At 48.1% G+C, this 16,156-nt stretch overlaps 1 protein-coding gene across 2 annotated transcripts in view; it reads right to left on the bottom strand.

Annotated features, from left to right (window-relative positions):
* The window catches only part of ETFA (electron transfer flavoprotein subunit alpha), a 72,248-nt gene that overhangs the window by 1,408 nt on the left and 54,684 nt on the right, over window positions 1-16,156 (bottom strand). For both annotated transcript variants that reach the window (XM_006142597.3, XM_006142596.2), the window contains exons 10-11: window positions 9,246-9,311; window positions 5,501-5,581 (exon numbers count right to left, since the gene is read on the bottom strand). In XM_006142597.3, the coding sequence (XP_006142659.1) occupies window positions 5,501-5,581; window positions 9,246-9,311 (147 nt within the window). The remainder of the gene's footprint in view (window positions 1-5,500; window positions 5,582-9,245; window positions 9,312-16,156) is intronic.

The raw sequence follows: 16,156 nt of genomic DNA, 5'->3' as shown, positions 1-16,156 counted from the left end.
AGGGGGGAGCCACTGCGAGGGGCACTGAGCGCCCACTTGGACAGGATTAATTCCAACCCGGAGTCCTGGCAGGTCAGTGGCTCCCACTGGCGCTCCGGTGTGGTCTGCCCTGTGACGGCCCAGACAGCAGAGGGGAGCGTGCATGGAGAGGGCAGGGGATGTCACATGGGCATCCTGAAAACTGGCCCAGCCACTCACGTGACGTATCAATTACCCGGTCTTCCAAGGGGCTGTCGGCTGCCCTGCTCAGAGATCCCAGCTGAACGCACCACTGGTGAACACGGCCGCTCAATTATTTAAGGGAGCTGCGTCTCCATTAGGTGGAAACAATGCGCTCGTACAACATTTATTAAGGAAATTGTCGACATGCTGTTTCTTCCGAATGTCACTTTGTCTCCAGCCTATTAAAAGGCCCGTGTTTACCACGGAGCCAGCAGGCATTCGCTCAGGGCGGCACTAAGTGCTGGCACCACCTCTCCCGGCTGCCCTCGGTGGAGACCATGAGCTCATGCCAGTCACACGGTGACATGCTCGCCGAGCTCCCGAGGGACCTGCGCGCTCCAGGAAAACTAGGCTAGAGCCCAGCTTCTTTCCCTGGGAAGAAAACGCCAATTTGGTTTAAAATATGCAATCTTCCAAACCTTCTAGACTGCCTCTCCACCACACCCCACCGCAGGGGAGGGGACTTGCTCTCTTCGCCACAGGGACGTCTCTCTCAGCTCCGCCTCGGGCTGTCCAAGCGTCTCCTGCAGCCCTCACTTAGGGGCAGGAAGTGCCACCCCAGACCCCCGGGAACCTGAGATCTGGCCCACTGAAAGGTCAGGGCTCTCCCTCCTTTCCCTTAGGTATGACACAGGCAGCTTCCCACGAAGGCCCACCAAGTAAGAGAACTCGGAACTCTCAAGAGACGCACGCTCACCCGTTCTCAGGGTGGTGCTTGGGCGTGGCCATGAGTGAAGCGCAGCCCGACCCGCCACAAGGTCGCCTGGCCGGGAAGAATGCGCTCCTCTCACACTGGAACGCAGGATGACAAGAAAAGCATGAAAAGCTCCAAACTCAGTTGTGAGGGAGAAAAGGGGCGGGTAGATTAGAACTCAGAGCAGGAAGGCCTATGGAGGGTGCCTCTCCCTCCCTCCCTGTGCCTCGCCCTCCCTTCTCTCTCTTTCTCTTTCTCTCTCGGAGTGCCTATCACTCTAAAGATAAAACATAGGAAGCTTTAAATACCTTAATAGCCTTACAATTTGTTATTGCCAAAAAAGAGGCTAACAACCGCAGGAGCCACAGCAGGCCGCAGACTTCTGGGGGTGGAGGGTCTCGTCCGGGTGCGAGGGCCGCGACTACCAGGGTGGTGGCTGCTGAAGGCGGGGCAGCTGCGGCAGTATCTTCACATCAGACGCAGCGCGGTGTGCACGTGGATGGTCGTCCCCTCACGAGAGCGCTCTCAGCCTGTGACGAGTCTGCTAACGTCCGGCCACAGCGGAACTTCCCAAGCTGCAGTCAGCCTTCTCAAACCCTGCCTCTGCTTTACCGACCTCGTTTATGCAATGGTCTAAGCCTTCTGTTGTTGGCCCCTTCTTAAAAGTTTGTCTATTTCTTCCACAAGAGAGGAAGAGAGGAGAGAGAGGGGAGGGAGGCAGGCAGACAGGCACCCTCAGGAGGGTCTCTGTGCCCCATCCGGCCACCCCGGTCACAGAGAGCAGAATCCCAGGAACAGGACGTGCACCCAGTGTGCACATGGACACCTCAGGGCCTTGGGACGTGTACCAAGGTCCCCCATGGCTTCAGCATCACAGAGCATTGCTACTCCACCACAGCAGGCCTCTCTGCTGTCATTTTAAAAATAAATCTTTTAAAATTTTATTTATTATTACTATGTTTAAAAAATTTGGTCAAAGAGGGACCAGCAGATGGCATAATGGTTCCATCGCTGGACTCCTACATAGTCAACCACAGTTTGAGTCCCAGACCAGGAGAAAACACGTCGGGCGCGTGTACGTGCATGCCCAGAATCCCAAGTAGAGAATGGAGGAGACAGGATTATCACATGGCCATTTCTCCTGGGATGCTTTCTGCCTCTCTGTAACTCTTGGGAACATGCCAGAGAAAGAAAGAGATAGGCAGAAAAAGTGAGAAGGCAACCTGCTAGGTCGGGGATTGGAACCGCACTATGCCGTGTGAGAGTCCAGCACCTTAACCACCACCCTACCTGCCCGCCCCTCTGCTGCCATTTTAACAATGCTCACAGCATATTCACCAGGAGAAGGGTCTATCTCAAGAAACCACTTTGTTTGCTCATCCTTAAGAACCAACTTCCCATCCATTAAAGTGTAACCACGAGGCTGCAGCAGCAATTCCACTACGTTTTCAGACGCCCCTCTCATCCCAGTTCTCTTGGCATTCTACCCCATCTACAGTCACTTCCTCTACCGAAGTCTCGAGCCCTCACAGTCACCCAGGAGAGCCGGAGCAGAACCACGGGTGTTTAGAGGCAGCTAGAACGACGGGCCCTTTCCAGCAGCTTTCAACTTCTGCCCAGACGCCTCTGAGGAGTTTCTACCTATGGCAGCTAGCTATAGTCTTATGAAATGTACTTCTTTTTGTGTATTTTTTTCTTAAGAAAGTTTTTTTTGTTATAGAGTGCATGTGCTTGCTAGATAGAGACAGAGAGAAAGCGAGAAATCATCCCCCAGGGGGTAGGCCACGCCACAATCCCTCTCCTCTATTCTCCTCTCGGGATTTGGGGCATGTAACCACACACACCCGGCGTGAGTTTTAAGCTGCTGGGTCCAAGACTTGAACTGCAGTCAACTACTTGGGAGTCCAGCGACAAAAACATTACACCATCTGCGGGTCCCATAAAATGTATTTAAGCAATAAGAGGTGAAAGTTGAAATTATTCCTGATCCACGGGCTGCAGCCTGGGTGTTGTGTTAGCGGGAATGTGAATCTCCATCTCTCTCTCCACCAGAGCCCTCAGGTTACCAAGAGTACTGTGGCGAGCAGTAATATTTGAATCTCTTATTCTGAGCAGTAGGTCTAACAGCTGGCTTTAAGAACGCAGTAAGCCACGTTGTAAGCCTGCCATCCAGGCTTTGCTGTTCCGTGTACAGCACAGGCAGCGTAGAGGCCATCGTGGGGTTATTAACGAGCCTCGTTTCAATACTGTTGTGTTTCAAGGAATAGGGAGGGGGCCTGGGAGGAGGGAGAGAGACAAGGGAACGACTGCTGGGTGGGACGGTCAGAACACACACAACACTTGCTGATTAAATCCACCGTACCAATACGGTGTGACTCCTGGTACCCATAACCATTACAATCGCATATCACGAATCATTAGATCACAGATCGCCCTAACAGAATAATAAAAAAGTCGGAAACACTGCAAGAATTACCAAAATGTGACAGGCACACAAGGTGAGCAAATGCTGTTGGAAATGGCACTAACAGACTTACTATGAGGTTGCCACAAACCTTCAACGTGTAAAAAATGCAGTGCCTGCAAAACGAGGCAAAATTAGCAGTACCTGTACCATATTATTTCTGTTACACAAGGGGGAAAACTTGTCCTCTCTCACCCACGATTACCGAAGGGTGAAGTGAAACAATAAACATAAGCAAACGAGATGTTATGCACATATAATTCTACTCCAGATACGGCTGAATTTGGTGAGCAAAATTCCATCAGAGGAGGGGGCTGATAGGTGGTGTGGTGGTTAAAGGTACTGGATTCCCACATGGCCAACCATGTTTGAATCCCAGACCTGGCAGCTTGCTTTCTCACTTTCCCTTTCTCTCTCTGTCTCAGTCTGTTTAAACAAGTAATAACAACAAATGGAAATAAATAAATAAATAAATCTTGTTTAAAATATCATCAAAGGACTTATTAGTCTAATAGTTATATACAAGCGTACTTCAAAAAGTTAGTGCAAAATAGAATTAAAGTATGAATGTATTTTGGTGCAAAAAGTTTTTAAATCCATGTGTAGTTCTTTAATAATATACATTTTCTACAAGCTTTTTAAAGATTACACTCGAACTTGTGTACAATAGTTTGCAATTTAAAATTTTTACATAAAAACTTTAGTCTAAAAAAAATCCTTTTTATACAGCTATTATTTGACTCACAATTTTGGTTAGCTCTTAGCCCAAGATACATAATGTTAATTTTTATTCATATCTTGTATAATTGTATTTAATTAGCTATATCTTTACACATCAGATTTTTATAAAGCAAAGGAAATGGCTTTTTATAAAGTAACCTTTATAAAAAAAGGTTACTTTTTATAAAGCAAAGTAACCCTAAGTTATTTTATTCACCAAACCACCCTGTCTACTCCTCTGTCAGAATCACTGTCACATTCATTTACCATGCACCCGTTATGACCTTGAAAACAACTAGAGGGGTACTGTCTAGGTTCTGAGGGTTCGTCAGAGGTGTAGTTCTTTTTATTGCAACTTAATCAAGGCATGAGTTGTGAGCACCTGGCTCAGCACTGATGAGGTGGGAAGGCAGAGTGGTGAGAGGGCAACAGCAGCAGCAGCCTGCACCAGCTGTGCCAATACCGGCAAGCGATTTCCCCAGATCACGCCTTGCTGGGACAACTTAAAAACAAGGCACTTGGCTTCTATTACTCATGCATCAATAGTAACAAATGGGAGTCTGTGATAAAGTAGGATTTTTTTAAGAGAATTACTTGACTGAACTTTATTTATTTATTCATGTATTTATGAATGACAGGGACAGAGTGAGAGAGCGAGAGAGAAAGTGAAAATGCAACCTGCCGCTAGGCCCAGGACTCGAACCATGGCCGGCCACGTGGAAGTCCAGTGCTCTTAACCACCATGCCACTTGCAGGTCCCCTAAAGCAGTATTTTTAATATCTGTATGATCTTTAACTAATTTTTTTCCCAAACTGCATTTTTGTTGTTGTTGTTGCCATAGGCGCATGTGCTTGCCAGAGAGAGACACAGGAGATAGAGAGGGAAAGTGAGAAACCTGCCTGCAGAGGAGACTGCCACGTTGCACTCCTTCTCCAGTCTCCTCTCAGGACACTCTGGGCACGGACACGCAGACATATGCATGCATGCACATGCCCAGTGTGTTTTCCAAGCTGCCAGGTCCAAAACTCGAACTATGTAGTCGGTCAGGTGGGATCTAGTGCCTTAACCTCCACGCTACTTGCTGGCTGCCCCAAACTGCATTTTTAAGAACTGAGTAACTTCTCTACAACTGCAATAATAAAAAATACATATGACTACACTTCAGAACTCCCAAGCAGCATGAAAGTCACTGCCTTAATGCAATTCTGGCCAATAGCAGCAATGCATATCTGTTAGGGCTCTGACTTTCCATGGGTCAAGCTGTGCCCATAAACTTACAGTACACATACGAACACAGGCAGAATCACAATGTCTTCTTTTACAGCTTCATCCTGACCAACGCCAAGAGCATCGTGCATGGCAAGTTAGTTAACGGCAATTTCTCTCAAGGTCAGTTTACCTTAAACAAATCTGCGACTATTCCGTAATCTGCCACCTGGAAAATGGGAGCTTCTGGGTCTTTGTTAATAGCCACGATTGTCTGCAAAATAAAAACAAAAGAGTTTGGCTTTGTTAACAAAGCAGGTCAATACTTATAAGTCCCTTGACAATGTGTTAAGATTCTTAAAATGCCCACCAAATAAGATCATTTTTATTAGGAATTTCTGGGTGGAATGTAATAAAATTGGGTCTAGTGGGTGGTGTAGTGGTGCTAGACGAGTACCCCTCATCAGAAAGTCTGAGATCCTACAGTCTGAAGGTGAGCACTGACATGATGCCACAGGGGGAAATTCCACACCCGACCTCACGTATGGCTTCCAGTCAAAATGCAGGCCCTGTGTTTGAGATGTGTATGAAATACAGACGAGGTTCAATTTAGATGGGGGCCCCTCCCTCACGATATCGTACGACATACAGGTAAATACTCCAAAAGCTGAGAAAATATGAGGAGTTGGGACCAGCAGTTAGCGTAATGCTATGTCGCTGGACTCCCACATAGTCGACTGCAGTTCGCGTCCTGAACCTGGTGGCTTAATATTCACACCGGGCGCATGTGCGTGTGTGCCCAAGATCCTGAGAGGAGAAGAGAGGAGAAGGGATTGCGGCGTGACCATCCCCCCCGGGGGGTGATTTCTCGCTTTCTGTCTCTCTGTCCCTCTGTCTGTCTGGCGAGCACACATGCTCTATAGAAAAAAAGAAAAGAAAAAAATAACCCCCCCCCCAAAAAAAGAAGAGTTTATAATCAGTGTAGGGATTTAAAAATCAGTGTTTTAGAAATTCTTTTTTTTTTTTTTTTTTTTTTTTTTGTGAGAGGTTTTTGCTATAGGGTGTGTGCATTCACAGACAGAGACAGAGATAGAAAGTGAGAAATCACCCCCCAGGGGGGATGGCCACACTGCAATCCCTTTGGATTTATGAAAATAATGTTTGATTTTATCAAGAGATGGAAGAGTAACACATCTATACTCAAATTCATAGCCTTTAGAGCTCAGACTGCTTATTCCGCCATATACTCCATTCCATTCATTATTTTTCCTTTTTCGTAAAAGTTTTCATGTATTTTATTTCTTCCATGAAAGAAGACAGATATAGAAACAAAGAGATGGAGTCCCTAGTAGGGTCCTGACACTGACCGTGAACCAGCCCTGCCCGCGGCTGCACGTGCACCCGGCGTGCTTGAGGACGTATCTGGTGTGAACCTGGACCTTCCCATGAAGGGTGGCCTACCACGGCTGGTGGTACTCTCCTGGAAGCCACCTGGCCCAACACCTGGCAGCTGATGGCATAAACTTCCCAGTTTTTCACTCCACTATACACAAGTCATTGTTTTGGTTTGTTTTTTTTTTTTTTACAGTTTTTCTTTCTTCTGTAAGAGAGACAAAGAGAGAAACAGGCACCTCGCTCCAGAGTCTTCATGCCACGATCCAACCCAGCCTTAGCCAGCCAGGATCCCAGGCACATATGTGCATGCCCAGCATGCACAGAGAGACCTCGGGCCTCGAACTCAGAACCTTCCCATGTGGCCTCAGCCACTGGGGAGCAATGCTGTACAACTACAGCTGGCCTTTAAGTGATTTTTAAAGAAAGAACACATAACTATGGGCAAGGAACCACTATGGCATTTAGGAGAAAGGACATGAGCTAGTTATAGGCTTTCAGATTACAGAAATAATATTCCTGAATAATCAGCTGTAACAACTATGATGAAAGTCTTGCTTATACCCAGCATTCACTTTGTAACTCCTTGTGAGTTCAAGCTCTTCCTCCTTGGAGTTTTCAAATGCACAGATTGTATTGTATTTATATTTATATATATACACACACACACACACACTCACACACACACTCACACACATATACATATAGCCCAAAGAGTGCTTTCATTACATTGATTCATTTGATGTAACAATCAAGTCTCCTACTCTTTCGTCTATACCACAGCACTAATTCCAACCACAGGTTGTGCCTAGCCAGGTGGCCTGGGTGCAGAGGGCACCATCAACCGCAGGCTCAGATCACCAGACAGGCCTGAAAACAGGCTGGGTGCATGCAGGGGCACCCAAGATCCTGAGGAGCTGGAAGGCCGGAGGCGGGGACGGTGGCGGGACATGACCCTGTTGAAGGTGCTTTTTCTCTTCTTTACTATACGTGTGTGCATGCACTCTCCCATCATAGAAAACAGTCGCAGCTTACAGGCAATGCGACAGTCAGATGGAAAGTATTCTAATATCCCATTTTAGAACTTACCCAAATTACAACTGGAGTCAGTCTGCCTTCTGCACAAGACAGTGACAACAGGTCTTTGTCTTTTTCGTTTAAGCATCACAGCAACTAGCACAAGAAATGTGCTTAATAAACACTTGCTGACTGGACGGAGAGACAGCCCTGGCTGAAGTTCGTTCTCCTAGGCAGCCCCCAACACTGGTGTCTTTACTTCAACTGCCACCTATTTCCCTGACAGACACCACCTCGTCCCTCTCTCTCACAATCCAGCCCTGTTTGCGTGGGGTGAGTGTTTCGGAAAAGCAGGATTCTAGATGTGTCTAAACCAGTTTTGCTAGAAATATATTTTAAGGCTGCTGGTACTGGGCTTTATTTTTAATGTGGCAATCACGTTTTCCCCACCAGCACTGCTGTTTTCATTGCTCAGTAAGAAACCTGCCATCCAACTGTGAAATCTGACTGGTTTGGGGCCAATTCATTTAGAGGCTACAAAGAGGTAGTGCACGCACTTCTCCAGGTTAGAAGTTAAGCCTGTTAAAACTTTTATTATCTTTTCTATCAAGCTTCCATCTGAGTGGATAAATGCAAGAGTGTCGGAGGCATCTCTGACTTCACCAAAGATGGGTTCATAATTCAAACTGCACATTGTTATGCATGAATCGATGTGGCCTATTCTGAAGTGTGTGTTCCCAGACATCACACAGGACTTCCAGACACAGTACAGACAGCAGGTGAAGACCTCTCGACGGCATGGAGGTGTGAAGATGGCCTGAGGCTCTGACCAGAACCTGTGGCCGTGTTCTGGTAACAACTGGACAAGAGACTGCACAAGGCGTGGGCCTGTCAGGACCAGGGTGACGCAGGCAGGGAATCAGTGCTCAGAACCTGATCGAACTTCCACCTACCGTTTCCTACCCACAGACTGTCGGAGCTGATGGGGCACCAGCGATCACCATCAGTGCCCACGGTCTGGCTGACCTAGAGGTCTGCAGACGGGGTGGCACACAGTCAGCTGTGACCAGGTTCGGGCCTCGCTCCCTGACTCTGCACAGCCTCTGCTACCACAGCACACCTTAAGGCAGCTTGTGTATCTTTCAGTTCCTGGATCTATGTTTTTGTTTATCTTTGAGAGAGATTTTTGCTATAGGGCAAATGTACTCGCTGGAGAATGAGACAGAAAGCGAGAAATCGCCCCCAGGGGAGTGGCCAATCCCTTCTTCTCCAGTCTCCTTTTGGGATTCCAGGCACACACACACCCACACGCATGAGTTTCAAACTGCTGGGTCCATGACTCGAACCGCAGTCGACCACATGGGAGTCCAGCGACATAACCATTACGCCACCTGCTGGTCCTGCTGGATCTATGTTAATGTGAATGCTTCAACTACACACACTATGCCCACACGGAAACATACAGTGAGACCAAATTTCACACTGTGTATGCGTTTTCCAGTAGTACCCTGATGGGTAGATACAATTACCTTGCTGTCTTTCATCCCAGCTAAATGTTGGATGGCTCCAGATATTCCAACAGCAATATAAAGCTCCTGAAAGAAGACACCACATGATCAGCATGCATTCATATTATACAATGCTTTCCAGATGTTTGCTAGTAGCAATTTAAGTGAGGCAAAAAGCATGTTAAATAAAATACATGCACTACATATTAAACTATGCTTTCCTCCTTCTCTGACCTCCTTAACTGGAGTTCTTCCCCTCCTGTGAGTTCCTACCATAGTGGTGAGACCGTGACAGATCCGTGGACAGGGCGGCTCACGGAGCTTACTGTGTGCAGGCACCGTGAGCGATGACAGCAGCTGCCTCAAACTCGCGACTCCCTGTGAGCAGCACTTTCCATGTGGCACGCATCTGGACATATCTGTGCAACCCGTACACATGCACACGCCACTCGTGACATACACGCACTGTGTGGTTACACATGAACACAGACACACGTCTTTTCCCATGATAGAGAGCGCACACACCAGAGAGAGAGAGAAGCACCCGGGTAGGATGTCATCAGCCCCCAGCTCTGTGGGATCCTGGTGGCTGCACCCCACCCAGCGTGCTCTCAGGGCAACCCGGGCACCTGAACCCTTCTGGCCACATGGCTTCCAGCCTAGCAGGGCACCATGTGGCTGCACCTCCCCGGCGGGGCCTACTCCCCACACTATAACACATACTGACTTAGCGGCTTGCCTTCTCACGAAAGCTTACTTACTAAAACGGCAACTAGGGTCCACTTATTAAACTTCGTATTCAGAAAAATCCAAAATACAAATCAGCACCAAGAGGTCCCAAACGCACACACGCAAACACACACACACACACACACTCACACTCAGAGTATTCATGCTTGAAAACTAAAACTCACTGTCATGAAAACTGGGTTAAGTGTTTAATTAAAAGAGCTTAACTGCTCCACTCTGTCTACTAGGTATAATTAAAACTTCAACTGAAAACCTTTTCCCACACTTAAACCGAACAAGTCCTGGCTTAGGGAGGTGAACTGACTATGCAGCTAGACTGACACCAGCGTCTGTCACAGCTGACAGCAGAATCTCCCCTCGGTATGAATAAGACCCAGGCACTGAGAGTGGCTCTGTCACACTGAGTTTCGATACAGAGCAGATACTTCAAAGCCCAGGACTGTGCGAGCCGGTCCCGCCTTGTTTTCTGCATTGCTTGTGAACTACTGTAACAACTGCTCACGCTAAACAAGAGGTCATTTCAACTAGGACCTGGGAATACGTCACTGCTGCTTCTTTTTAATGCTATTGTTTCTTTTTTTCAAAAAGAATTATTTATTATTATTATTATTAAATTTGCCATAGGGTATGGGCACCCACCAGAGAGAGAGAGAGAGACAGAGAGGGAGAGAAAGTGAGAAAGCAAGTCACTAGGTCCAGGACCGCAGTCGGTCAGGTAGGAGTCCGGTGCCTTAAACTCCACGCCACCCGCTGGCCCCTGTCACTGCTTCATGACGTTATGATTTTTCTTAGCACCTAAGTATATGAGGCGGCATGCAAGTCACTTCCCCTCTTGGGGCCTCAGTTTCCCTAAATGTCAACAGGAGAGGTTTAGCTCCAGCCTTGATGCTTTTTAAAAAACTCCCTGGGAGATTCTAACACACACAGCGAGAGCTGAGAAGCACTAGAACGGTGAGCCGTCAGCAACTCTGCAGTCTGAATCCCGTAATTCTGTCCAGAGCATCGGTGCGGCCTTATATTTGAACGCATTAAATGTCCAACTGCAGGATACCACTGTATAAGCTGGAAACGAAACAACCCAGTCCCCAAAGTGAATCACCCAGGAATGGGCTGAGCGAGAATTCAACTTGCTCCACAGTCGTCATCAAAAGTCTGAACATCTGGGAACCAGCAGTTAGCGTAATGGCTATGTTGCTGGACTCCCACGTAGTTGACCACGGTTCGCATCCCAGACCCGGTGGCTTAAAACTCACACCGGGCGCATGTGCATGCATGCCCAAGATCCCGAGAGAATGGAGGAGAAGGGATTGTGGTGTGGCCATCCCCCCTGGGGGGGGGTGATTTCTCACTTTTTGTCTCTCTGTCTCTGTCTGCTTGGCAAGCACACGCAACCTTATAGCAAAAAAAAAAAAAAAAAACTCTCAAAAAAAAAAAGTCTGAACATCAGGAAGAGCGATCTGACTTCACGGTATGGGCGGGGAGGCGCACTGCAAATAAAAGGTATGGGGGAGGACGGACGGCGCTGGCATCTCCGTGCGGCCGCTGTGGACGTGTGCGGGGTGCCGGCTATGACCGCAGAAGCTGGCCGACGTGCTAGGCCCCGTGGGTCTCAGACGTGGACACGCACATGGGTGAGATATAAGCTCCTTTTCTTTGAAACTTCTTTTCTTTGAAGCTCTTTCCTAGTTAAGAGTCATAAGTAACTTCAACTGATCATTTTAAGATCATTTCAGTTTATCCTGGCTAGCACCGCCAGTCATAGAGAGCATTCATTAAATGGTCACTCAAAATATACTTACTCAATCTCATGTTTAAGTAAAGCAGGCCCAGCAAATTTTAATGCAAAGACTTAATTTTAAACAAGTTATCTAGACAGACAGAAACTATCACTAACCACTCTTCCTAACTACTCTTCCGGTCTGTGCCCAAAGCAAGAGTGGAAAGGTCAATCATCTGGTGAGTCTTTCAGACTCACTACATTAAAATTCAGCAAGTCTTAAAAGCACCATTCGCATCATAAAATGCTAATAAAAATGTTGATTCACCCTGCAGTCAACATCAACACGACGGAAATGAAATGTACTGTAAGCCCCCTGCTCCCCACCATGAACGCCATCGAATTCCCCATAAAGGTTGCTGTGGAGATATCGGATTCTGGGCCAGAACGAAGCACAGGCTGGGGGCTTCAGGGCCCTTCTAACTTGCCAATCAGTAAATGAGTCCAAATGGGTCCATGTGACCAATGGGACTTCGTTTTACTGTCTTGCAAACATGGTTCTACGAATAAACATAAAACCATTGAAATAATAGCCCAAACCAGCTTAGGGATTTTGGCGGCTGTTCTGAGGCTCTGAGAGCTCTCTCAAGCAGGAAGAGAAGCTTTTTATTCCTTTTAAAAAACATGTACAGGCAATTAGACTAATACCCTTCCTCGGGTTCAGAAAGCATTTTTGTATCTCAATAACAATAATTAGTATGTACCAAACTCTTTAGAGATGCTAATTTATGGAGCACTCAGCTACTGCTTCACAGCAATCCCTGCCCCAGGCACTCTCCTTCTCAACCAGGCAGTAGGCTGATGTGGAGAGAGGAAAGAGATGCGCTGGAGGGGAGAAGGCAATTAGGGTTCAGAGAGGTGGGACTAAGGGAGAGAAAGGGACACAGGAAGGAGGGGTCGTCCTGGAGGCAGTGGCTTTAGCACAGCTAGGGGTCTGTGAAGCAAGAATGGCAACGGAAGGAGTAAGGCCACAGCGTGGGAAGAGGTCAGGGGTGGTCTTGAAATGCAGACGGCACTTATTGAGGGCTTGCACCGAAAGCACACCTCCCTGCTCCTCTGCTAAGACTGGAAAAGACCACAGCTAGACTCCCCCGAAGACCTCCGCGGCTAAGGTCTAACTGCTTCGCCACGGGCTGAGCCAGACACAGCTGCTGGTGAGGCTGGCCCGAACGAGGAACTCGGGTTCTGGGGCCTCACTGCCTCGGTTCACATCTCAGCCTTGCCACCTGGTGGACGTGTAGCCACTTCCCTATCCTCACGGTGCCTCGGGGGCCCACGTGAAAAACTGGGACTGTAAGAATTCCTATTCGTAGGGTTACAGTTGAGGCTTCAGTCCTTGGAACAGTTTATTCAAACACCGAGTTCCTCGGCCCGTGGGCTGCCACACGGGATCCCGGGTGGTCTCAGGACTACCGTGTACAGTTGAGGAGGCTGTTCACTGAGCAACTCCAGAGGGAGGAACAGCTGCCACAGACCTACACTTCTACAATAATTTCCCAAGAGATGGTGGTAAAGTTACTTGAGGCAATGGTAGCCTACCGTATAATCTACATGGGAGAGTGGCATGGACTTTAGCACTGGGTGGCTAAAATTCCCTATGGTACAAATACTAAACTTTTTAAAAGAGATTTTTGGTATACAGTGTGGGTACTCCCTGGAAGGGCAGACAGAAGGGAGAAATCACCCCCGCAGAGGGTGGCCACGCCACAACCCCTCCTCCCTCCATCCTCCTCTGGTGCGCATGTGCCTGGCGTGAGCGTCAATCCACTGGGTCCGGGTCTTGAACCGCAGTTGACCACGTGGGAGTCCAGCACTGTAACCGTTACGCCATCTGATGGCCCCAGTATCCACACTGTTGAAGTGTACCGTAACAGGGAAAGTGGAGCCGCACTGCCTAACTCGTTTCACTGCTGACACTGCTGCTGTACCTCTCAGATAACGTAAAGACGACGAACTCTGCCCGCTGTCCTCAAGAAACTCACAATCTAATAACTCGGGCTGGGGCGAGTGCACGGACTGTGTAATCCGATAAAGGGAAATGGCAAAGACGGGTGATGGAGCCTGCTCTCGTGCAACCCTCACTGCACCTGTCCCTGAGAGGCAGAGAGGCCTCTGGGAGCAGGAGGCGGCTAAGGCCTAGAGCTGCCGTCTGCCACGCAGGAGCCCACCTGTGCAGTCCTCCCCATCTCTCCTGCCCCCTTAGCTCTTCAGACAGAACGGCGTTTAAAGTAGGCATTAATGGCTCTGGTTTGGTGACAAAGCTGTATGTCTGAGAAGCAAAACGGCAATGAATCCTAAGACTCTGACAGAAATCCAACCAGCATGAGGATTCAACACGGCCGAGGATGCTCTGGTGGTTAGGTCCGGGCTGGTTTCTTCAGAAAGGAAGTGAGCACCGACAACACCACTGCTCTACCCAAAGGCTGGGCGGGGGAACTGAGCCCGCAGGTCCACAGGAGCGTGGAGAAAAAGAGAAGGAAGAAAGAACAGAGACGAGAAAGACTGTCCCCTGCTGTGCACGGATTGTAACCTAACACTCCTAAGTCCGAAGCTTTCTATATAAATGTCCCGGTCAAATAGTCTGCATTTTCTTATAGCCACTTTAAATTAAAAAGAAAAACACACCGCAGATTTTAAGAACATAATCTCGATTCAGACTGACTACTGTTTAGGAACCCACTAGCCGCACGTGGCTTAGCGGCCCCCATGCCGGCTGGCACAGAAGCCAGCAGAGACCCGAGGAAGCTCCACCTGGGCCCAGGAGCACGGCCTCTCAACAGATCTGGAGACGGAAGGGCAGTCTGTGTGTCTGCCTGGCTTGCCGGGCTCAGGACAAGACCACATGCGTAGGCTGTTCGAAACTCGGCAAGAGGGTGAACCCAAGGGCCGTACAGGCACCGCGTTAAGATGCAAAGCTCTGCCAAGCTGGGGCGCATGGGAAGGTTCTGGGTTTGCACTGCGGACCTCACTATCTGGGCGAGCTGAAGCTGGGTGGGATGGCACTAGAGAGACCCTGCTGGGGTGTTCTCTCTGTCTCTCCCCCTCCCATCACTTACGGAAAAAATTAACTTAAACAAAAAAAAGACCCAAAAAGAAAAGTCAGCAGTGTGGCAGAGTAGAAGACGAGCACTGGAGGTGGCAAGGATAAACAGGTGCCACCACAGAGAGGGTCAGACAGAGATGACGCTAGCGCATCAAATGCCAGCTAGGCTAGACTACTGTTACAATAAAAAAGCAAAGGGAGATGAAAACTACTGGTTTTACACAGTAAGTTTTAACATGGCTACTCTTCAACTATCAAATTTTATTCTCTAGCAAGTTATATTTTTTTCTTAAAACTCGGGAAGGGGTCCAGCAGCAGTGGCACAAACAGCAGGGTGCCACTGCACAGTGGCTGAGGCTGCAGAGAAGGCCTGGGTTTGGCTCCCCGCCCAACCTAAGCAGCCAGGCGCAGTGGCAGGAGCCTGTGGTCCTACCTGGGAGGCTGGACAGGAGGACTGTGGTACTGCCAGACTACCAAAAACACCTCTCTCCCCCTCGTGCTTTACCTTACTGAAAAAACAAAAAAACTCTAGACGGACCTGAAAAAATCTATCCTTAAAAATCCACAATTCTCAAGGAGAGAAAAAAGCGCACTTGCTATTTTAAGTTAAAAAAGTAAAGTGGAGGGACCAGCAGATGGAGTAACGGTTACATTGCTGGACTCCCATGCAGTTCACCGTGGCTCAAGTCCCAGGTCTGGCAGCTTAAAACGCATGCCAGGCGCGCGTGCACCCATGATCCTGAGAGGAGAATGGAGAAGGGGCTGTGCCATGCCCATCTCTCCTAGGCGGTGATTTTTCGCTTTCTGTCTCTCTGGTGAGTGCATGTACCCTACAGCAAAAATCTCTCTTAAAAAAAAAAAAAAAAAAAGAACCAGCAGTTAGCGTAATGGCTATGTCACTGGACTCCCACGTAGTCGACCGCGGTTCACGTCCTGGACCCGGCGGCTTAAAACTCATGCCGGGCGCGTGTGCGTGTGTGCCCAAGATCCCGAGAGGAGAATGGAGGAGAAGGGACTGTGGAGTGGCTATCACCCCTGGGGTAACTTCTCATTTTTTGTCTCTCTCTCTTTCTCTCTCTCTCTCTCTCCAGTGAGTACACATACCCTATAGCAAAAAATCTTTTTTTTTAAAAAAAAAAAAAGAAAGAAAAATAGTTTTAACCTGAAGTGTATATTAGAAAACAACAATGAGAGAAAACTACTGCTAAGATCACAACCCAAGGAGGTTGAAAAGGAGCAAATAAACAAAACCACACATTTAATCACTGTTGTAACTACATAAATAAGATGGGAAAAACTGAGCGTAGACCCCAACTTTCCTGTATTCTTGGGTAAATTATTTAATCTCTCAAAGACTCAATC

The sequence above is a fragment of the Tupaia chinensis genome, unplaced genomic scaffold (genome assembly GCF_000334495.1).
Source record: "Tupaia chinensis unplaced genomic scaffold, TupChi_1.0 Scaffold000078_1, whole genome shotgun sequence".
Taxonomy (NCBI): Eukaryota; Metazoa; Chordata; class Mammalia; order Scandentia; family Tupaiidae; genus Tupaia; species Tupaia belangeri.
The sequence above is the reverse complement of the archived record's forward strand: the minus strand, read 5'-3'. Positions and strand labels throughout refer to the sequence as shown.